The sequence below is a fragment of the Dermacentor variabilis genome, chromosome 10 (genome assembly GCF_050947875.1).
Source record: "Dermacentor variabilis isolate Ectoservices chromosome 10, ASM5094787v1, whole genome shotgun sequence".
In the NCBI taxonomy this organism is placed as follows: domain Eukaryota; kingdom Metazoa; phylum Arthropoda; class Arachnida; order Ixodida; family Ixodidae; genus Dermacentor; species Dermacentor variabilis.
In genome coordinates this window covers 39,759,045-39,782,101 of record NC_134577.1, presented here as the reverse complement: position 1 = coordinate 39,782,101, position 23,057 = coordinate 39,759,045, and the positions used below count along the sequence as shown (strand labels likewise).

At 42.5% G+C, this 23,057-nt stretch overlaps 1 protein-coding gene across 1 annotated transcript; it reads left to right on the top strand.

Moving 5' to 3' along the window:
- Positions 1-6: 6 nt before the first annotated feature.
- Positions 7-22,005, top strand: LOC142560369 (uncharacterized). Its single transcript, XM_075672415.1, has 10 exons — positions 7-254; positions 690-2,292; positions 4,849-5,100; positions 6,403-6,586; positions 7,502-7,762; positions 11,839-12,012; positions 12,759-12,905; positions 15,730-15,854; positions 19,470-20,786; positions 21,625-22,005. The coding sequence occupies exons 2-10, from the start codon at positions 730-732 to the stop codon at positions 21,883-21,885; spliced, it is 4,284 nt and encodes a 1,427-aa protein (XP_075528530.1). The 5' UTR covers positions 7-254; positions 690-729; the 3' UTR covers positions 21,886-22,005.
- Positions 22,006-23,057: the final 1,052 nt, after the last annotated feature.

Sequence of the window (23,057 nt, the reverse complement as noted above, 5' to 3'; positions counted from 1 at the left end):
TGGATAAGCCGTTGCCTCCGTTTATGCGTGCAATTAGTGTGTTGTGCATGCTGTCGTTCGTGCCCGTTGACCGCGCCGTCGTTAGACGGGCTGTAACCGCTGTAACGAGCAATTTGTACAGTTTTTTCTTTTAAAGATGAAAACTACCGGCACCCTGTACCCTGCGTGATTTTAAAGTTCTAAATCCACTAGGTCGCCGTGTTAGCTTTGCTGCTTCCGTGCTTTGTTCGCGCAGGCACTCGTTCGCATTTTGTGTAAGTTCCCGTAGTTTTCATTACTGCCGCTGTAGTCCTTTGCACGCATTCTGTCTGCCCCCCCCCCTCCCCTTAGCAGGCAGTAGGTGGTCTCAGAATTTGACGTAAATATTTTTAGAACAAAAGTCTTTGCGCGTGCAGGGTTATAATAACGTCGTGCAGTCAGTACCCGCAGCAGACGATCTTCCGAAAAACCGAAGCCATAGGGCAACACGACCTTCTACGCATGCGCGAGAGCCCTAGCATGCTTTCGCCACTCTTGCGAATGTTATTACGTAAATAATTGGTACTCGATGTGCATGATCGCCTTCATCCGGAATTTAGTTTATTTTCTCTTTGATGCATGTGCTGATATTCTAAAATACAGCAGAGTATTGTAAGTGTTATATCAGGAAATAAACGTTGCGTTAAAGTGCCTCATCTTGTCTTGTGCAGATTCTTGCTGAGGATTGGCATATCGGTGTGACCCATTGACATGGCTAATCCAGAGAAAACAGTGCTTTCCTTTACTTGCTATTGGATCAGCAGACCAGGTGTAGATTGCAAGCAGTACTTACCTGCTCTCCGGAGCTTCTTCACTCAGTATATTGACTTGCCATTAGCATCACTGCACATATCACAGTTGCAGCAAAAGTCTGCTGCAGGAGGTATCTATGAAGACACAATACAGCATATAACATGTCAACTTGAATTGAATATGTCCACGAAACTACTCAAAACAGCAAGTGAAACTGTTATCGGTCAGTGGTGCCTCTGTGGATTAACAGATTCTACACTTACTGATATTCTTCAGTGGCTGGAGCCTGATCGGTCTTGTGATTTCTGGAATGACTTTATTCCACAAGAAGATGTGTCAGTAGAATCTATTGCATTTGGAGCATACATTGGCTTTTGTACCTTTGCTGAAGTACATAATATTGCAAGAAATACAGAGGATGGAGGCTTGACAGTGGATTGCACATTTAAGCACGACCAGAAACTTTTGCACATCTACCTCACACTTCAGCACAAATGTGGGAAGCTTATAACCATAAACAGACTTCTCATGAAGTACGATGACATCTACCGGGTGGTCGTCAATGCAGCAGTAGAGACTACAGAAGTCTACCTTCATGTGAAGACTTTTCCTCTGATTCATAAGCAAGTACAACTTAGCCTGGAAGACATCTTGCTCTCACAGAGTGGTACGCCATGTAACAACTGCGACCGAATGAAGTTTGAAAGGACATTGAGCATTGGATGCTCCTGCGTTTCTTACTTGCATAGCGCCGACCTCGCTGGGTGTTCCGTTGTGAAGCTGTGTATGGTCGATGACCTTAAAGTTAGACGAGCAATTGGCCGTCTCGGTCAGCGTTGCAGGAGAGATGTGAAGTTTGTGTATGCCCCTGTCAGAACAAAAAGCATTGTAGATTGCATTGAAAGTGCAAAGCTCAAGGTCATGACCACAATGGCACCCCATTTGCAATTTCCATGTCGGTATGCACTGAATGCACTCCTGCAGAAGAGCGCTGATGTGCTAGCGCAGATGATATTGCAGCGAGAAGATGATTTTAATGCGTTGCTCACATTCATACAGAAGTGTGCAAGGGCCAATGAGAAAGCTCTTGAGCAGGCCTTTTTCGCTCTTTATCTCTCCATTGAAAATGGCAGTGTCTTCACACTTCAGACAGCGCTTCCAGCTCTTTTCGTGAAGTTCCACACAAGCTATGTGCCACTAGAGATTCCGGCCAACTGCTGTTGGGTACGGCGTATGATTGCCACCCCATCAAATTTTTTGCTTCTTCCTCCCGAAGCGCATTGCCAGAACAGGGTGCTTCGCAGTTTCGATCCTGAGTACGCTCTGCGGGTCACGTTTCGTGACGACAATCTTGATTACCTCTCGCACACGCTCATGTTCAGCCAAAGCATGGATGAAATCCTTGAAGCCACTGTGGCATCTCTCCTTCGAAAAGGTGTCTGCATTGCAGGCCGGCATTACCAGTACCTTGGAAGCTCTGCCAGCCAGCTTCGTGACCATGGCGTATGGCTATACACAAAGGTGAGCCATTTGCATTCCTGATGCTTGGATTTCTTTCACCTCATCAGAATGTCTCAAGAAACATTACACAAAGAACATACAGCGCACATCACTGATACTCAAACCTTTAGCTGTCACTGGACGCCTTGATTCTCTGACAGGTCATTCAGGGACTCACTTGACCATGTTTCTTTCTCAAAAATACATAAAAAATCCATTTTTGGCTGAATAAATCTAAATATGAAATTATGGGGAATGCTTTAGTATACTGTTGCCCCAACAGCATACTAAAAACATTCCACATAGTTTCATCTGTTTTATACGATACGAAAACTGCGCTGCAACTGAAGCATGTTGTGACATGTGTACCAACTACGACAGGTACCCCACACTTGGCATTTTGGCAGTGAGTGCTTGTTACATTGCCTGAAATAGCAAGTGCCTGTTGCTGGATTGATGCTACACCAAAAATGTAATGTTCCAAAGCTGCACGTTGAGTGGTGTTTCATAAATGGACCATGCTGTCCGATCAATAAGAAAGAGGACATTCTGTATCAGAAAGAAAGAAGGTCACATTAAGTTCCACGAATGATAGTTAATGTCCCAGGTTCAGTTCAATATTAACTCTGTTTATTGCACTTGATTCGATCTGATCTGAATCAAAGTGAAAAATTCAGCTTCACATGAGTAGCTCGTAGTGAATACTTTTCCAGACATTTCACGCTTTTTTGATGGCCAATGTCTCTTGGTGGTACATTTGTTGAGCAGCCAATGCAAAACCTTTTTAGTTCTCCTAAAGAGAGAGAATAAATTTTACTATTATACAGCTCCTAGGAAAGTTTTATACAAAATGACTTGTGAAGCCTGTGTGTATATCTATATAGTGTGTCACGTAACCAGAAGCGCCATACGCGCTCTTGTAATGTGTTTCTGAAGTGATGAGTTAGTGTTTACTTGTTCATGTGGAGTTTCAAAACAGGGTTCCGGAGAACTTGAGCACATTGCAAGTATTATTGGTCTCTGTGAGCACATAGTATGTCAATACAAGTCACCCTTGCCTCAAGCTTACACTTTGTGGCTCTTAAATTTAATGAATTAATAGAAAGGTCCCTTTTTCCTACCTTGCCTTGTGCACTTGTGTTGCATTTGCAGTGTGAAAAATAGCCACTACAACCAGCTAGAAATATAGCAGCTGAGTCAAAGTAAAATGGATGCTGGCTCCAAACAAATAATAACAAGACATTTCAGCACCTATAAGCACCCGTGCAGTTGCTGATATGTCTTCCTATTATTTGTGCTTGTGGTCGGCGTCCATTTTATCTTTGAGTATAATTATAATCCTGACCAGACGAGTTTTCGTCGAATACTTGACTTCACATAGCAGCTAACTTCATTGTTGCTTTATGCTTCAAGCCCTGCATTAATTTTTCACATATATGAAGCCTGATGTATACTTTGCGCTGATGTATGTGCCATTTTAGTCTTTATTTTTCCTGTGTAACATGCATTGTGTAATTATTTTGCTAATTTAATATGGGTGTTCACTGAGGTCTATGCAAATGGGGGCAGGGGGCAATTACAAGTTTTTCATGCTTTTCAAAGAGTTGGCGGAGGCCTCGTAAGTAGCCACCTCTCGGTGTTCAACCAGCACAACTATCCTTTTGCAACCATTGCTAATCATGCCACCGCATGATTTTCCAGTCCCCATCGAATCAAAATTTCAAAACTGTCTACCAAGAACATCTGTCAAATAGATAATAAAGGATAAAATAAATATAAAAAATAAGAGAAAAACATATTGGCAAGCGTCACAACATCCTGAACGATTTCTGTAATACCTGTTTCTATGAAACAGTTTTGGGGGCCACGAGGTGGATGCTTTGTGATATCATGATCCACTGACTCATTTCATTCCCGTGATTGCTGCAGCTGCCGCAGCCACATGTGAGTGTTAGCAGAGCAATACACGGAACTTTTGTTTGCTGTTATTTTTGAAATGAGCGATGTCATCATACCTACTCTCATTGCTACATAGCATCAGCAAATTCTGCTGTCTCGTGATGGCACAATAACGCCAGCAACATCACGTCTTTGCCATTTTGATATTAACTACAGCATAAAATACAACATTGCATGTTTTCCAAAGAAAACAATTTGTCATCCCTGATTCCCATACACACAATCTACTGCGCATGCTAGAAATAGCTTGAGTGAGGGGTGTTCTCCCTGATATCTATAAAAGAGCAGAACATAAAGTGCGTACATAATTACTGTTGCTATTCATTTCGTTTTGTGATCCAAGCATCTGCACGAGTGCAAAAACGTGAATATACATGTATGATTTATTTTTAATTACCGAGTCTATGGCTTCTTCTACTATGACCTTCCCTCATCAAATTATTTTTCATTGAATATTTTAGTGTATAGTGTGCTGTCCGATCTTCACGCTTACCAAGTGTTGTCGTTTCACGTGCGAGCCGCATATACAATAGTTTTACAACTTCAAAAGTAAGCATCGGTGCTCTTTCATGTTCAGCGTGATTGCCTCACCGTAACTGTTCCTTCTCCTAAACCAAGGATGGAAACGGCACGTCGGCTCAAGACATCAGAGCTTGGATAGGTGACGTGCACCAGATTCCAAACGTGGGCTACAAGATGGCTCGCATGGGCCAATGCTTCTCGTCCACAGAGGAGACGGTCCGTGTCCCTCTGGACAGCGGAGCAAAGCAGGACGTGCCAGACATCATGGGTGGCAAGCACCCTCAGTCGGGGAACCCTTACGTTTTCTCCGACGGCATTGGCATGATCTCCAGATCACTTATGGCAAAGGTCTGTTTCTGGGCACGACACGTATTGTCTTTGGCCATACATTTAACGTTTATCGAGGGTTTTTCCCTTTCACTGTTGATGCGCTTATATGCTCAGCGTTACGCATATTCTGGAGAGAGATAGTCACCTGGTTAGCGATAAAGGGCAAAGGTATATTTTCCTGAACTGCATGAAATTTTTTGCCCTAAAAAGCTAAGCAAATAAAAAAAATATTAATAAAGAACTAGGCATAAACGATTGCTACCTCACTACAACCAAACCACCATTAGTGCTTCTTTTGTTTACAATGCCTGCACTTATAGCGTCCGTATCACACGATTCAACCAGATCTGTTACACCATTATTTGCTTCCAAAAGCGATTAGTTAATAGCAATTGAAGCTGGCTGTAACAAAGTTGCATCTGGCACAAGGATTCTTTTGTTAAATTCAATGCTATTAATTGAGCACATATTTGCTGATATTGGTAAGAAAAATATTACTTACTTTGTTATATTCATTGATTAGTTAATGAAGTTAGACAATATAAACATATAATCTTGATTTAACAAACACAAAAATGACGAATTATTGGATGTAATGAAGCAATTCGACTTTGATATGTGTCGATATTGGCAGGTGATGTACATATGCTTATAACGAAAATTTTATGCAACCAAGGTATTTTCATTTTGGGTCCGATGTCATTACAGTTATGTTTGTCTGTATTTGGATAGAGTCAGCTTGGGACTAGTTTATTGATAAACAAGAATTACATTGCATTTTAATGGAATTAAAGGTACAATTTGAGTTATTTTCGAGCACCTTTCTTGAACAGAAATAGCCCAAAATAGAAAATATACTTTAAAATCTGCGTGTCTTGCTATCATACTGACACTGTGGTTCGAACACAATATCTTTCCTATTAGCACCAAAGTTTTCCTGCCGAATACTGTTAAACCTTGTTATAACAAATGTGCATCTGATAAGAAGACCTTCATTATATCTGACGTTAATTATTAGTGTACATTTGTTAACATGGTGATGTTGGCAATATGAGCATTTGAGATTTACTTTGTCATATCCAATGTTTAATTATATCCATATTCACTATATTGAGGTTGGACTGTAAAGGCAAATCGAGTCTTGAAAAAATACTTTAGCAGACCAAACTCACTTTGCATCAGGTACCCTATTGCGTCCCTTTGCATGTAGATACGACGTGAAGTTGTCTGTAAAATTCTATAAAAACTTGTTGAGCCACCTTGCCTGCTCTTTTGCTCATCCAGCTTGTATTATTAGCACAGCCTACTGGGATTATGCAGGCATGCGAACAGCTGGGCCTGGAAGAGCTCCCATCAGCCATTCAGATCCGCTATGCCGGCTACAAGGGTGTGCTCTGCCTGAATCCAGAACTGTGTGGGGACCAGCTTTTGCTGCGTGAAAGCATGAAGAAGTTCCACTGCTCGACATCAGACAGCCTTGAAATTGTGCAGGTGTCTGCACCACGTGCGTTTCCGTGCCAGCACCGTTTTATCGAATTGGAGCTAAAATTATGAGGTTCTTTCTTGAAAACATAATTAGCGTGGACAATACATAGTTTGTTGTTGTTGTTGTTGTTGTTAACAGAATTATTTTTAATTGCCCACGGTATGTAACACAATTTCACTTCTTGAGCTGGATTACTCTGAAAGGTGAACATTATTTGCACAAGAAATTGAAGTGCTTTTGCTTTTCTAGATTTTGCTAAAATTAACTTTCGAACTAATTACTTCATGGCACATATTGCAATTTACAAATTGTAAGTATAGCCAATGAGTTCACTTCTCAAGTCATATCCACTGGAACGAATTCCTGGGATGACACCAGCTTCAAAATATGGGTTCCCGAAGTGTATACCAAATTGCATTGGTGCACCAGTCATTTTTTGCATTTGTGGCACAAAAAGGCATTTTGTTAGAAAAGTTTGTGGAACAACATTGTATTTTTACTGTAAGTTTGACGGCACTTATCTCAAAACTGGTCTTAGTTTCGATACTCATTCCAAGTGGATGTGGCTTGTGAAATCACTCGGTTCAATTAGTAAATTGAGATACGTGCACAAAGCAATGAAGTAGAAAGTTCATTAGTGAAAATTTGCTGATTAGCCAAGCATGTATTTTGATCCCTCATGCAAGTGATGCCTAACTCTTCGAGTAATTCAGCTCAAAGACTATAATTGCATTATCTGCCACAAAGGATCGCAAAAAATTCTTTCTCATGAAAAAAATAAAGGGCAGGGTATGTAGCAGTTTCCAAAACACACGCTGTGTGGTTAGGTTAGGTCTGTTTCTCTCTTTTGAACCCCCCTTGCTGTTTTTCGCATCGATCATCAAACTTGTGCCCGGGATTGTCCGGCTTCTGTAGCAAGCTCGTTTCTGGCAGGTCCAGTGTACCTCAGTCGGCCCTTGATCACCATCCTGGAGCAGCTCGGAGTTCCGGCTCGCGTGTTCCTGCACCTGCAGCAGAGGATGGTGCTTCGTCTGTGCGACGCCTTTGTCAGTGACGATGATGCCTTGCAGGTGCTTAGCAATCATGTCCGTCCCTGCTACCTGCCACTTGTCAAGTTTTGCAGACAAGGCCTAGTCTTGACCAGAGAACCTTTCATTCGTTCGCTGCTTCTGGCTGTTTACAATAGCGCGATAGGTGAGTGGCTTCTTATCTCTATTTGGATGTCACTGACTTTCAGCAGCCTGGAAAGAAGGCCAGAGTTTGTAATTGGTTGAAGCTGCGAAGGAACACTTCTTGTCTAGGCCATGTATTCATGGGGGACTTGGATCACAAGAACGAAGTCTCATGACGAAAAGATGGGCCAGAGCACATGTGTCAGGCATTTTAAAGTAATGGAAGGCAGCCTATCAATATCCTTGAGAATTATATTATCAGTGCTATTGGCAATTCCAATGATAAAGGAGTATGCATTTGAAAAGTTACTACAAGCCATAGATGGGCCAGAGTCATGTCGCGAGAGTTTGGATGAAATGCAAACCTTCTTTGCAAGTGCCCTCACTTCAGCGAGCAAAGAGCAGTGCTGTCATCCAAGCTGGACAAGCACCTACTGACAGCAAACAAAATTTTTTGGACACTGGCCTACACGAACGTCAGCGTGAGCTGCTGTGAAGGCACTGCTGTGTCTCCTGGGAGACGCCAGATTATGTGACAAATTGTAACCGTGCACTGTGTGGCTTTTTATGTCTCAGTGAGACGTAGACATTGTTTACGACTATGTAACGCCTTTACAGACTGTGTGACAGTGTCCACACAGGACAGTTCTACATTGTTTGTTCTTTCCTTCTGTTTCTTTCTTTTCCGGGCTGGTTTTTTTATTTTTATACTTCTTTTTCCCTTCCCCAGTATAGGGTAGCCAACCGGAGATATCCTCTCGTTAACATCCCTGTCTTTACTTTTATCTCTCTCTTCTGTAATATATATATATATATATATATATATATATATATATCGCTGTATTCCACCTGTACTTATCTAAGGGATAGAAAGTTGGAAAATAAAAAAAAAAATGCTATATGAAAGTATTTAAAGAGAAAAAACTAAGAACCACATAGCGAGCCATGGAATGAGCTGTAACATTCTCACTGTGAATTACAGATGAAAAATCGACAGCTGACATTGTAGTTGAGATCAAGGTGACACGTTGGGCAGGTCATTTAACACATAAAGCCGATAATCGATAGTATGTTCAAATAACAGAAATATTGTTAAAAGTTGAGAAGTGAACTCAGAGATGGCAGAGAATTAGAAGAAGGCATTGTAAGTTTCTTTTCATGCTCAGAATCAAATTGGCTTACAAAAACACGGCGGTATTTATTGGCTCAGGTCCTTGTTCTGCAACAAACATAAGTAGGCCGATGTGATAATGACAGCTCTAAAGAAGTGCTGAAGAAGCCATGCACTTCTCCATCTGACTGCTGCATGTAGGTTCTCCCAATATGAATACAAAATCACCACAAGAACTGCAATTTCTCATGTGGTATGCAGAAACATTTAGTAGCACTCACTCTTGTCTGTTTTGTATTTATGTTTGTTACTCCTACCTCTACTTCAATGAAAGGGAACACACATAGTGACCTCCATGTTGGTGTAGGCAGTGAGTAGCAGTCTCAAGTTCCAGCATCAGTGGTGCAAGTAATGATGGAAGATACTGTCATGGTCATGCCAAGACCAAGCTGTATATATGGTTCAAATATAAACGAGATTTTCATTTTCTAATTTTGTATTTGTAGTTAGAAATAAGTCAAGTATGCATTATTTTTCTGCATAATATCCACATTTAGAAATGCATTTTCCCAGCAAATCGATAGCTTTTTGATACGGTCATCTCAAAAAGAAGTGGGAATTGTGTCAGCAGCCAGTTGCGCACATACTTCTCCGTTGCATCCTCGTCATTGAATCATTGGCCTCCTGGAGCTTCTTTGGTTGGACCAGCAAAGAGATTCAGATTCAGAAGACAGTAAGTCAGGACTACAAGGGGGGTGCTGCATCATTGTCTAACCCGTTTTCCTTAATTTTGCTCCTGTGACAGCTGCTAACATGCAGAAGAATTACATTAATGTATAGGCTGGTGACGCTTTTTGCGGTATTAAGTGATTTTAACATAACTCAAAAGCTCACATGCAGTGTTGATGCTGCAACAATCATGCTAGACATCAACGTGCGAAATGCTGCACTGGTCACAAAAAAAGGGTTGCAAGCATTTCGCCAAATGGCAGCCAAGTCTTGCTTGTGAGTGGGCGATGGCCATGGTCCTCGTTTTCCACCCCTTCACGGCCTTCCATGAATACCTTCTGCCAGGCAAACACAAGCGGCCTGTGCTGTCAATTTGTGTACTGTTTTGTCAGTTGTACATCTTCATGAGCAAGAAACTTTATGATAACACATTATGCAATCGATGGGCATACCTTCGTCTGAGACATTGTAAGACGCGCTATTGAAAGAATTTTAACGAAACCAGCCGTCTACTCATGTGACTCCTGGCTTATCTACCTAAAACACCCTCAAGCAGCAGCGAGTGCCAACTGATAGCACACACTCCACTAGAAAGGTCTTGTTTATATTTGATCCACCCTAGTAGGTGGACTGCCCCATGTGTAGCTTACACATGGAGCAGTGTAGCTCTGCTCTTGGAGAACATATCTCGTGCCTTGCAGTGTAAGCATGTACAGTGCAATCAGGTGGGGACAGGTAAGGAACAAGACAGGACGAACTGCCATGTTGCACTCTGTCCTGTCTCTTTACTTACTGTGTCTGTACCAACAATGTCACGTCTACTAGATGCAAGAAATGTGTTAGCCTTACAGTATTCTTAGAATGTTGCAAGCTCAGATGGCTCCCCCTGTCAGACTATAGAACAACTGCTTGCTTTTACTCTTCTTGCATAAATTAAATTTATTGCATGGCGCACGAACAAGATATGCATGATAATTGTGAAAAACTATAAGTGAGCAGTTCTGCTACAAATTCTCATGCTGAAATGTCTGCACAATGGCTATTTTATAGAGATCAAATTGAAATCTTTGCACACAGTGCAGTGGGAGGCAGTGTGATGAAGTGGTTATTATCATTGCATTATGGAAAAGGTGCACCCAGAGAAAGGGGCATAATGCACACAGTATATGTAGGTGTGCACGGGAAAAAAAATTGCCACCAGCATTTCCTAGTGGTTTTAAGGTGCATACTTTGGAAGCTGCGGTTAGAGGGCCATTCTAAGCACTAAAGGAACGTTGATTATAACAGTGAAGTGACCGTATGTGATATGAGGTGTATGTAATTTCGAGTGTTATCAGAATTAAAAGATTGCAGCAGAACCCATCTCACAATGAATGTCGATGTTAACGTGATTAGCATTGAAGCAATATAGCAACACATATATTGCCACATCCAAAACACTTAATGTACAAGGTGTGTACTGCAGTCATGCTCCTCTCTCGTGCTTCTCGCTAGACACGTTGCGCTATCTAGCGCCGCCACCGCGAAGTCCGCACGTGGCCTCCGAGATGCGTGGCATGCCCGTGCTTGCGAACACTGAGATGTGTTCGCCTCCTGCCTGCATACGATCATGGTACAGCTTGAAAGTGTCCGGCTGCTGTGCTTGAAGGATCCTTGTGACGTGGGCTCCACTTTGCTCAGCACCAGATAAATTTTTAAGTTTTTTTTTCAAAGAATGTGGCATATACTCATCCTGGTTATTGATCAAGAGTAGACACATAACCAGTGGCATATGCCTAGTTGTGCACACTCAGTGGTCCAAGTTGTCTATTCAGACACAGACCTAGTAGCAGAACCCAGTGGCCCAAGTTAAGGCATGAAAGAGGTTAGATACAAGCGTACCACAAAGCGGGTAAAATTGCCAGAGAACGCAAATCACATTCATATTAAATTAACCATCAGCATCATCACGTGGCCGCCCCTCTTCTGGTTTGCTGTTGTTCTAGCTGATATCGTCAGTGTTAGGTGTACAGTATTAAGTAGACCATGCGTCCATCCTGCTACATACTGATAATTTACCACAGAGCAGATGTGGTAACAGAGGAGTTGCGAATGGAGTGTACTGTATATATTAAAACCATGCATGGATTTATGAGAAAGTAAGCCGTTTCTTCTTTTTTTCTTCTATGTGGGGGTTTGCTGCAAGGCACATGGCAGTACAAATGAACAAAAAGTGGTGTCAACTAAACCTGTTCCTTATGCAAGCTGTGATTTCGCAGCTAATCTCAAGAGCAAGGGCCAGATAGCAGTACCCGAGGACAGTGGACGCAATATGCTGGGCGTCCTGGACGAAACGGGCACTCTAGAATATGGTCAAGTTTTCGTCCAGTTCACAAGTTTAAAGAGCAGTGACAAAGCTTCAAGGCTCAAGCCTGTCACCAGAGTTGTTACAGGTATCCTGCGTTTCTTTTATCATTATCAATTAAAAGGGAAACATATCCTATGTTTTCAGCCAGTGCTGGCATCTTTACTGTGATGAGGACATGTAGCAACAGCTGTGACAAAGTAGCAGGTTGAGCTTGTTGATCAGCAATAGTTAAGGTATCGGTGGGAACAAACGTAAGGACAAAATGAAAAGGTTCAAGTAAAGCACACAAGGTCAGGTTTGGATTCAGAGGAGTGTTTAACATTTGTGTGGGTGCTTCTTGGTATTGTTAAACACAGTTAAACTAAAAAAAAATGTGCCAAATCAGCCAATTGATGTAAAACGATGGAAGTAGATTGTACGTGCTGACAACTTGTAAAACCAAACCTCGTTGCAGGCATGCAACATTTTGTTTTGTTTATACCTTTCCACTTTGTCTTTGTGTTTCTTTTTCTTTTCATGATGGTGTATTAATTAGTTGTTACATATACAAACAACATGCTAAAAGAGTTTTGTTCAGCATAAAAGAATATATTTAACTGAAGGCACACAGTTGGGATACGAGCCAACATACGATCAGTCATATAAGCACCACCATCCAACAAGTTTCCAACAAGCTCCTACAATCGGAGTAGCCATCTTTGAGATGCATCACATGTTGTTTTGGAAACCATTTCACACCATCCGTGTCTTGCTTTAAGTGTTAAAGGAGATTCAGTTGCAATGCTGCAATGCAAGATGGCGAACTATGGCTTTTTCTTTTTTAATGGACAGGCACTGTGTTGGTGACTAAGTGCCCCTGCCTTCACCCGGGTGATGTGCGCAAGTTTGAGGCTGTGGACGTGCCTGCACTGCACCACATCAGGGACTGCATCGTATTTCCGGCCAAAGGACACCGACCACATCCCAACGAAATGGCTGGTGGGTGCTGCTCACTTCGGCATGAGAAATTTATGACGACAGAAAGCTGAGCTAGTTGGTAAGGATTCATTATGCAAAAAAAGAGGTGAGGCTTGCACACGGGACACAAGAGAAGAGAAGTGGACAATACGAATGCCGGCTATCAATTGAAGGGGGCACTGAGGCGAAAAAAAGAAAGCAGACACAAAACTCAACTGCGTAAGCTCTGGAATGGTATCACCACATGTCAGTCGGGTACATGTGCCGGTCTACGTGAGAGATAACTGTTAAGGCACTTACTCGCTTCCTTATGTAAAGTAATCGAAGGCTGACTCACTCACGCACTTCCACCATTATAGATATGCCATGCCTCTACCATAAGACACGTATCAATCATTCTTATGCCTGTACAATAATTGCCAAGATTGTAACTGCATGCCAGAGTTAGATGAATGCGCAATATTGTACAGGCATAAGAATGAAGCTATGCATCTTATGGTAGAGGCATGGCATATCTATAATTGTGGAAATGTGTGCATGAGTCAGCCTTCGATACATAAGGAAGAGATTAAGTGCCTTAACAGTTATCTCTCACGTAGACCGGCTCATGTACCCGACTAACACGTGGTGATATCATACCAGAGCTTGCGTAGATGAGTTTTGTGTCTTCTTTGTTTTTTTCGCCTCAGTGCTCCCTTCAGCCGATAGCGGCATTCGTGTTGTCTACTTCTCTTCTCTTGTGTCCTGTCTGCACGGCTCACCTCTTTTTTGCATAATAGAAATTTATGTGTATTGTTTGGCTTGCTGTCGTCAACGCTATTACTGCCACATGTTTTGTTTTCCTTTGCACCTTTTATTTTTTGGACTGGCAACAGTTTCGTCTTGTTTCCGTTCATGTGTACACTCTCAGTGTCAGACTACTCTTACATGACTATTGCTGTAACTATGAGCAAGAACAATGGGGAAACCCAATGGACTCGATTTTCATAAGTTGCAAACACATGAAGCCTAGAGACAATGAACCCAAGGAAAGCATGGTGCACACATATAGAGTAAATCAACTATATTTTTCTAAATGGAATTGTAGGAATAACTCTGAAAAGAGAAATGAAGGGGGTAAAAAGAAAACTTCCTGCAGATGGGAGCCATGACGCATTCGCACAAATTAACGCATTCCTTCTTATTTATTTTTTGAATTTCCGGCCTCAGGATGCACCTCGTGTTATGTTTAGGTACGCGACATAACCATAATGCAATGTTAAAATTTTTATTTTCTATAATGCTTCAAACTGCAGTTGCCTCATGTAAGATTAGCGGTCTGAGAGGTGCCACTGTTCATTTCACACCGTCTTTCTTTTCCTGATTTAGAAGGCTTTTAGTGCTGCGTAAACATGGTCATGGCATATTAATTGCAACCTTGAGCAAGACATTTGGCACTACTGGGCAGGCATGTCAAGCAAACAGTCTTTGAAGTTGCGCGGTGGATCACCATGTAGTCCACGTCGTCGAGTTATGTTCGTGGTTGCATTATTTATGTGCAAATGCTGTATCTTTATTGCGTGTGCGATGCTGCACCATTGAGCTACTGTGATGGACAGTAAATTCCAGAAAGACAAGCGTGTCTCATCAAATTACATGCAATGCATGTACTAGTTACAGAATTATCACCATGTCTGCCAGTTTGTCTCGAATACTTGATGATGTGAACATGGGCTGGTGTAATAATAATAATAATAATAATAATAATAATAATAATAATAATAATAATAATAATAATAATAATAATAATAATAGTGGTGGTGGTGGCGGTGATAATGATGATGGCTGCATCACCATTTACTGCATACTGCATACATGACATTGGCAACAAACAATAAAACTGTCAGGTGCACCATTCTATTTGACAACTGTCGATCGTGCTACTAGTCACTTTCACTGCTGCTGATTTGCTACGTGATGCTATGCTTTGCTGGGTACAAGCTTGCCCGAATTAACAGCTTCGCTTTTGAAGCTCCGCACATTTCACATCCCTTCTTATGTGCTATCAAGAGCATGCGACATTATTTCACTTACAAGCATCAAAACTATCACACACACAAAAAAAGGAAAGGGCAGATTGCCATTGAAACTGAAATAGTCATGATTGCTACTGTCACTTAGCTACACTAAAACATCATATAAAAGCTTACGGCAACATTTTTGGCCCCCTACTTGATCGGAAGAGGTGTTGAAGATGTTATGTACGTTATGGCGTTTTGGAATACCCTGCCCACTTGTGCGTAATGGCAATTTTGTAGTTTCTGTATCTTCTGTAGCATGTAATCACCTAGCATATACTTGTGCTTGATGGATCTCTTGAAAGTCCATAGCTGTGGATTCTACTAATTGTGCTTGAAAAGGTCTGATGTTGGAGTTGTCAAGGTGGAGTCGATGAGTGCCGAGGTCACTTGTTGGTTAACTTTTTCTGGCTCTGCTTGTTTCCTGATTAGGTCAGGTTGCACTTGGGGTGAATGTCATCTAGTAGAGCAGTTGCACTGGAAACACAGGTGGTGCTGAGTTCTATCTCCTGGACCGCGATGCACGTTTATTCAACAGTAAAGTAGCATGAAACTATGAAGGCATTCGAAGTGCTTTTGTTTAAGCTTTATGTTACTTCAAGATAGACATCAATGTAACTTTCTGAAATATTCTTTCAACTAGTAGAAGATTTCAAAAGAACTTTGGTTAAATGTAAAGATACATGTAGAATTAACCAAGAAAGAGGCTCACTGAAATATGTAGGTACCTTTGCTTTCTTTTTCCTAGCTTACAGCTTCTATATGTTTTCGAACAATATTGTTTGCAGGTTCAGACCTGGATGGTGATGAGTATGTAGTCATAGTAGAGAAGGATCTGCTCTTTCCACGTGACAATGTCGAGCCCATGGTTTTCAGCGACCATGCGTTTAAAGCTGACGCACCGCAGGACCTGGTACGCTCGCTTTGCTGCTGCTTTGTTGCTTTCAGCTTGCAGATGGATCAAAATGGTGCCTGTTTCAGCATTTGCCCAGCCAAAAGCACAATACTCTTGAAGCTGACAGTGCCAGAAGAAACATGGCAGCTAATCGAATGCCTTTGCATTTGTTATTGGCAGTTTACTTTGCTTGATAATTATCTTCTAGCCCCCAAAGGCCTTATCAAATTTGAATTTCAAAATGTGCAGATTCAGAGTCTGAAAGGTCAAATGCCAATACCACTGAGTTCATCACATTTTGTAGCATGATGTAAAGAAGAAAACATAAATTAGTGCTGTACATTAAGTATATTGTTATGATTATAATGTGATGTGGCTTCTTAAACTGACTTGGAAAGCATATTTAGCACCAGTGAACAAGGACAGAAGGGAGACGACACCACAATGCGCTTGGTGAAGTTAACGCATTGTGGTGTCGTCTCCCTTCTGTCCTTGTTCACTGGTGCTAAATATGCTCTCCAAGTCAGTTTACCAACACGCCCAACAAATGGCAATGGTGACGTTCTTAAACTGGTAATATAATACTGAAACATTTGGTAATAGTCAAACAATAATGGTATTTTGTTATCTGCTTTAGATTCACTTCAATTCGTTAAGTTACCTTAGGTCATATTAGAGAAAACATTGAATTACTAGAAATAGTATCAGAAACAGGATAACTACACTCCAGTGGTAATACTAGCCAAGTAAGACAAGCTGCCAGTGTGCCTTGTTTTCATTGCATTTACGAGATGAAGTGTTTGGTGAAAGTTTCGAAGCTGATGCATGAATAACAGGTCTGGGCTCTAGGGCCCATAGCGGGGCTCTCATGTCATGCTGAGGCTGTGAAGTTCAGTAGACAGCAAAAGCCTGTCCTTTTTACGCCTCTAGAGCTCTGGGGTACAAATGTTCTACAAACTCCCTGCACATGAGTAAGCAGCAACTTCGGCTCCTGCAAAGTGGATTTGTAACTTTCGAAAGAGGATGAATTATTACACACCATGAAGTGCTCTAGACTCATCAATGGCAACTGTACCAGTCAATGGGCGCTAGACTGCATTGCATTGCTGTGCTATCTGCCAGAAGCTGTAGCTCTAGATGCTAGGTTCAAGAACAGTCTGGAGTACATGTTCGTCACCTTATCCTCGCAGGCGTCAACCTTATGCTTTTCTTCTGCAACCTGATGCTTGTGCTAAAATGTGGAATGAAGTAATGTTAGGCAGTCAGTGTGCCAACTGGAATCTGCTGAGGAAGCCAAGATATATCACTTCAGCAGAGCTGGCGAAACATTAATTCCAAACCGAATATAGCTTGAAGGGCTTGCAAACCAAAAGAAGCCCAGCGTGCCTGTTAAATGACATACAGAAGAATCTCGATGATACGATCATGCCTCGTACAAATTCTTAAGAAGTCTCAGCCCAAGTCCATTAGCTTATAATGTGCTAAGTTTTGAACATTGCGAATTACCTTTCACGTCTCAGCAGATGATACAAACAATTAAGCTCCCGTGTAATCCCCTGCTGAGCTGGCTCCAGCGCGCTAGTAGAGTGGCTGGCAGAGTGGTCATGCTGATGTGCTGGTCACATTCCTGTGGCCAGGGCGACCTATGTCATTCTGCCATGACTCACCCATATGCTTAACAACCCCCCCCCCCCTAAAATAAAATAAAATTAGAAAGGATTTGCTTTTACTTAGTGCAGTATCATACAACTTGTTGGCCATTTTCAAACACTTTGTAACTTTCTCAGGACACAGCAATCAAGTGTGACCCAGTCATGCCGCATCAGCAAGACTGTTGGCATTTGCTATCATGGGTAGCCTTATCTCTGTCTGCAGTGGAATGTCTATGCAATGAATGCTTCTACAACGAAATTACCTGTATAAGGAAGGAATAATCCTGTCCCTGTTCTGTTGTGAGTGGTACGGTGCGTGACCTTTACAATGAAGTGATCTGTTTAACTAATTATTTTCAAGGCGCTAAGCATAAGCACTTCGTTATAAAGGCATTCGACTGGTAGAGGGGGCCCAATGGTGATGATGATTTGTGACCACTCTCTCTGTAACAGGCAGTTTGACTGTTACCCAGGTGATGAGGATGACGATGATGAAGAAGAAGTGGTGCCTTTCTCTTTGAAACAGATCACTATTACAATGATGTCCAGGCCAGAAAAAAAAAGAACACTGACCTCTTTGCTAGGTGCACCCCATTGAGTGGCACCCTCTGGATTTCAATTGCGGATCTGTAAGCTTGAACGCAGTGGAAGCGAATTCGGGAGCCGGAAACGCGTCGTACATGTCAGGTCTTGGACAGCATACCTATTACCGCCTTCTGTCGTCTTTGGCACCCGATGACAATTAGAAACTTTTCTACTTTTGCATTCGTCACATCACACAATAAGAAGTAGCTTTACTGCTGTAAACATATGCAAACAGATTCCCTTATCTTCCACAAATCATTTAATCAGTTTTACATTGATTAAATCATCACCTCTTTGTCACATGTGACCTTGCTGTGATTTTTTTGCTTTCACTGCATTTTCTTGCTGGCTGGCAAAGCGACTTAAATATAGTGTTGTGCTTTTGTGCTAGATGCCTTATAGCCTGCACACAACCCTGAATAAGATTCAGTTGATAGTCAGTTCATCCGTCATGCTTGTCCAATTGTCTCGTCATCTGCGTTGTTTGCCATGTCGAATGTAAACCAACTGGCTGAGTTTAGAACCCTTTAGTAGGATATTTCTCAAACTTACATGAGCTAGCAAATGATAGCACAGTTGTGCAATTTGGCTGCTACTTGTGGATTGTTGCGCAATACTATACAGTAATGAATGAGGGCTCTTGAACAGGCGGTGTTCAGAATACAAGAGCTTGGGCAGCTAGTCAGGCTTTGGCTGAAGGTCGGCCTGTAATCGATTGTGTGCTCTTGTGGGGGTGAAAACCATAGCTGACGGTGGTGATAATAATATGTGCCTAGGTTGTTGAAGTGCTGATGGATAAAAGCAACCCATGGGAGGCAAAATAATGTTGCACTTGAAATTAGTCGGACAGAACTATCAAAATAACATGCACTCATGAGCATGTACTGTTGTTGAAGACATTGTTAAAACAGCCTATACATCTGATCGGAAAAATGGCAACCCGGAAGAAACATTGCTGCTACTGTCATTTAAAAATTATTTTGCCAAGTTGACTGAAGCGCAGATTTTGAGTCTTTTTATTGAAGAAGTGCTAGGAGCACCAGAGGCTAATCTCAACGATACCTCCAGTCGAAGTTTTATTTATCCAGACTCCCCAATCTGCCAAAATGGTAAGATCTGACAAATAGCTAAACTTCAGCCATGATTTCAGAGAGTGCATGATGTTGCTAGTAGAAGAATTCCACCAGAAATGTATAACGACGTGTAGGAGGACTGTCGACAATATTGATAGATTTCTGTAGGCCTGGTAACAAAATAGTTAATGCACGCTTTGTACTGGCTTGTGCCAGTTTATTGTCTGACTTGTTGATGCTCGTATTTTTCTTTGACAAACCGTATTCAGTACATTTCTTTTAATACTTCATTGCTGCTCCTTTTCTATACTGCCAATCTGCAGGACGAAGAAATGATATCGTTCACATGCAACTACATCAAAAACGACAACATTGGCATCATGTCCAATGCCCACCTTGCCTGGGCTGACCAGCTACCAGATGGGATCTTCTCTCAACGGTGCCTAGCTCTCGCCGACAAAATTGCTACCAGCCTGGATTTTGCCAAAACCGGTATCCCAGCACGTATGGACAAATCCGAGCGTGTGTACAGATACCCTGAATTCATGGAGAAGATGGGCAGTAAGGATACTTATAGATCATCAAGAGTCCTTGGACAGCTTTACCGACTCAACCGGGGACTTGTAATTTCAGGCTTCTGCAGCTGCACACAGCGCAGAACACATCACAGCATGTTTGAGTACCCCGAGTGGTGGAAGCATAAACAAGTTGCCAGACGGGCAAAGGCTCTCTACACAGAGCTTATGAATCAAATTCTTAACAGGTATGGCATTGCTAGTGAAGCTGAAGTTGTCACAGGTTTGCTGAGCAGCCTTTCACCATGCCACAAGAGCAGGAATCGCAAATATAACATTGAAACTCACGTGCAGAAGCAGTTCCAGGTGCTGGTAGAGAAGGTGCGACAACGTTTCTTCCGTGATGTTGAGTCTGCTGTCCCGGATAGTGCTCTCTCTGGTGCAGAAATGACAGTTGTTCTGCTGCAGATGGCTTCTGCGTGGTACATGGTAACAAGGAACACAGGCAACAATGAGGAAGCTAACTGCCTAGGCTTTCCCTGGTGTATCTCAGATGTTTTGCTGATGCTCTTAAATGCAAACTGCTCAAAAGGGCTAAGCTATCAGATGGCTGGTATTCTGCTGCGAGAAATGAATGAAATGGTGACAAAATGCATGCCCGGCACACGTCCGGCCACTGCTGCACTTGAGGTAGTGCTTAGATGGGCTGCCAAAGAGGACCTGCTAAAAATGTCAGGGTCGAATGGCCCCGGGATCTGTCACAGGTGCCTGTGTTCACTGTTCAAGAGTTTTGCTAGTTTCTGCATGGCAGTGCCACCATTGTCACCTGAGCACCGGCACAAAGATCTAGAATGTCATGCAAATTTGTTTGGTTGGCCACCCAGAACTGCTGCTGCCTATGTGTTGGCATTCCTGAGGTACCTTGCAAGCGCACCAGTGATCAGCTCATTTTGCCGCCACTGTCTGCAGCTACATTCACAAGCACACATGGTCACAGTGGCTGCTCTGCGGTGCTACAGCCAACTATTAGTTTGCGGGTCACCGTGTCACTTGAATCTGTCATCCGGTCATGACTGTCACAAAGCTGTCCAAGTGTTGGAGGAGTACGGGCCAATTAGGGTGCAGGTAAGAGTTTGTTGTTACGCTGTTTGGTGCATGCTTTACTGAAGTTCTAGCGTGAACAGATGATCACAAGACTCGGATACATGTTAGCACTTGCCCTGTTTCCCTGCATTGTGATATATTCCACATTCACTGAATGTTTTTTGTGCAAGAATGTTCAGGTTATTACATTTGCAGCACACTTTTGAACTATACTACATAGCTGTCAGAGCTGGTCCTTCATATTGTATTATGGCATGCTAAGTGGTCAATAGTTTGTGAGATAGTAGTTGAACATTTAAATGACATTTGTGACTGTTCAACATACATGTATGCATTTGAGGTCTGAAAAGCAATACAAGTAGGCATCATAATTATTCTGACACAATCTGATGACATCGGTATTGCATTGGATTCACAGTCAAGGACTTAAAAGAGAAACCGCACCCTCATATATGTAGCAGCGTACGGATGGACAGTTGCTGAAATAGAACAAAGTCGCAGTTCCACCCGAAAGGCAAACCATTGATAGTGATAGCAAAATATTAGACAGTAGCAAAGTATATGCAATTACATGAAGTAATGACCATAGATTTAATAGTAATAAAAGTTGCAGTGAACATCCACTTGCTAACTGAACAAGCATGATGTCACGTGCACACAGACAGACATGACTGCACATACGCGCTGTGCTTGCGAAATTACTACACATTGCTATTTAGGCTATTTAGCCTCCACCCCCCCCCCGCTAAGACCTTTCCCGTCCCCAGTCAAGTGTGTGTCCCTGCCGCAGAAAATTTCTATCTATGCAACTGTAGGCTAAACTTGTTAGTGTTGCTCCTCTTTATCCTCTGACACACAGGTGCAAAGTGCCGCATTCTTGCGGCTATTGAACGTGGGCAGCGGTGCTGTTCGCCTGCAGCAGACACTGCAGTGCTTGTCCGGAGCGCAAGCGGTGCGGATCCGCTGCAGCTCGACCCTGTCTGGCGGCCGCCAGTACGCATTCGTGTCGGCCAGGGGCCGCGACTGGCAGCTGTGGTTCCTCGAGGAGCTCCTTCTGCAGCCCTGGTTCGAGGACGCCGTCGTCAGCGGAGAGTTAGAGCGCTCGTGGCGGCCACGCTGATCTATATGCGCTGCTGCAACTCGATGGGTGGCAGTGGCCATATGTATGTTTAGGCACCTTAGTCGGCGTGGTCGTTCTGTTTTGTTCACTTTCTTGCACTAATAAATATTGTTGCTGCAATGCTGTCTCGTTTATTTGCATACACGCTACTGGCACGGATAAGCCAATAACACACTTGTGAGAGCACATGGTGCGCAATAGCCTTCTATGAATGTACTTCCTGCACAATTTTTTGAAAAGGACATCCTGAATAATGGAATATGAATAGCGGGATGCACTTATGGATGGTAACCCTTCAGGTTTGGCTTCTGACAAAGGTGGTGGAGAGCGACAGGGGAGCGATGACAGGACGGGTAACCACCGCCACTTCCCTATTTGCTAGAAGATTAAGGGTGCGTATACTTGCTTACGTGTGCTAGTTTTCGTAATGGTAGTATAGCTCATAGGCATGAACAATTGGCCAATGGCTGACGTATGTCACGCACTGGTCTATGGTGTCAGGATGTAATAGAGTCTACAATCTTAATGCAAGATTGTGGACTCCCTGTTGTGTAAAACGGAACAATATTTTGGTTCATGGCAGCATTATCTACAGATTGCGAGCCTTCTTCATATGCCGTATTTAATACATGCTGCAATGCCCCTTCAAAAAACGGAATTATTTCTTTAGGACAGAAAAAAAAAATAGTGTGACCGTGCCAATCTGTCGTATAAGCTGGATTGCTTGCAACGCGGACATGCACTATACTAATCTTAGTGTGATTTTAGCTAATTAATAACGTGTCACAAATTCCTTGTGATGAACTAAGAATAAGGGGAACCGGATGTATCTATTTTTGCAAGTCATAAACACATGATGCTAAGAGCCAGTGCATTTAAGGAAAGAATTAAGTGTGATTTTGATTGAAATGTAGGATGCGCCGCATCCGCTACCAAGGCCACGAGTGACGCTGGCTAACACTCTCAAGGGTGGATCTAGTGCACATATTCAGATACGCAAGAAATTTGATGGGATGATAGCCACCTCACGTGTATTATGGGTTTGACTCCTGACGGCAACCAAGTTGTATTTTGCTCCTCTTTCATTTTCTTCATTTCGGTTAAAACCACAGCTAATTTCCTCTATACTTGCCTTGGCTTCATATGCATGACTGTAATTATAGTTATTGACT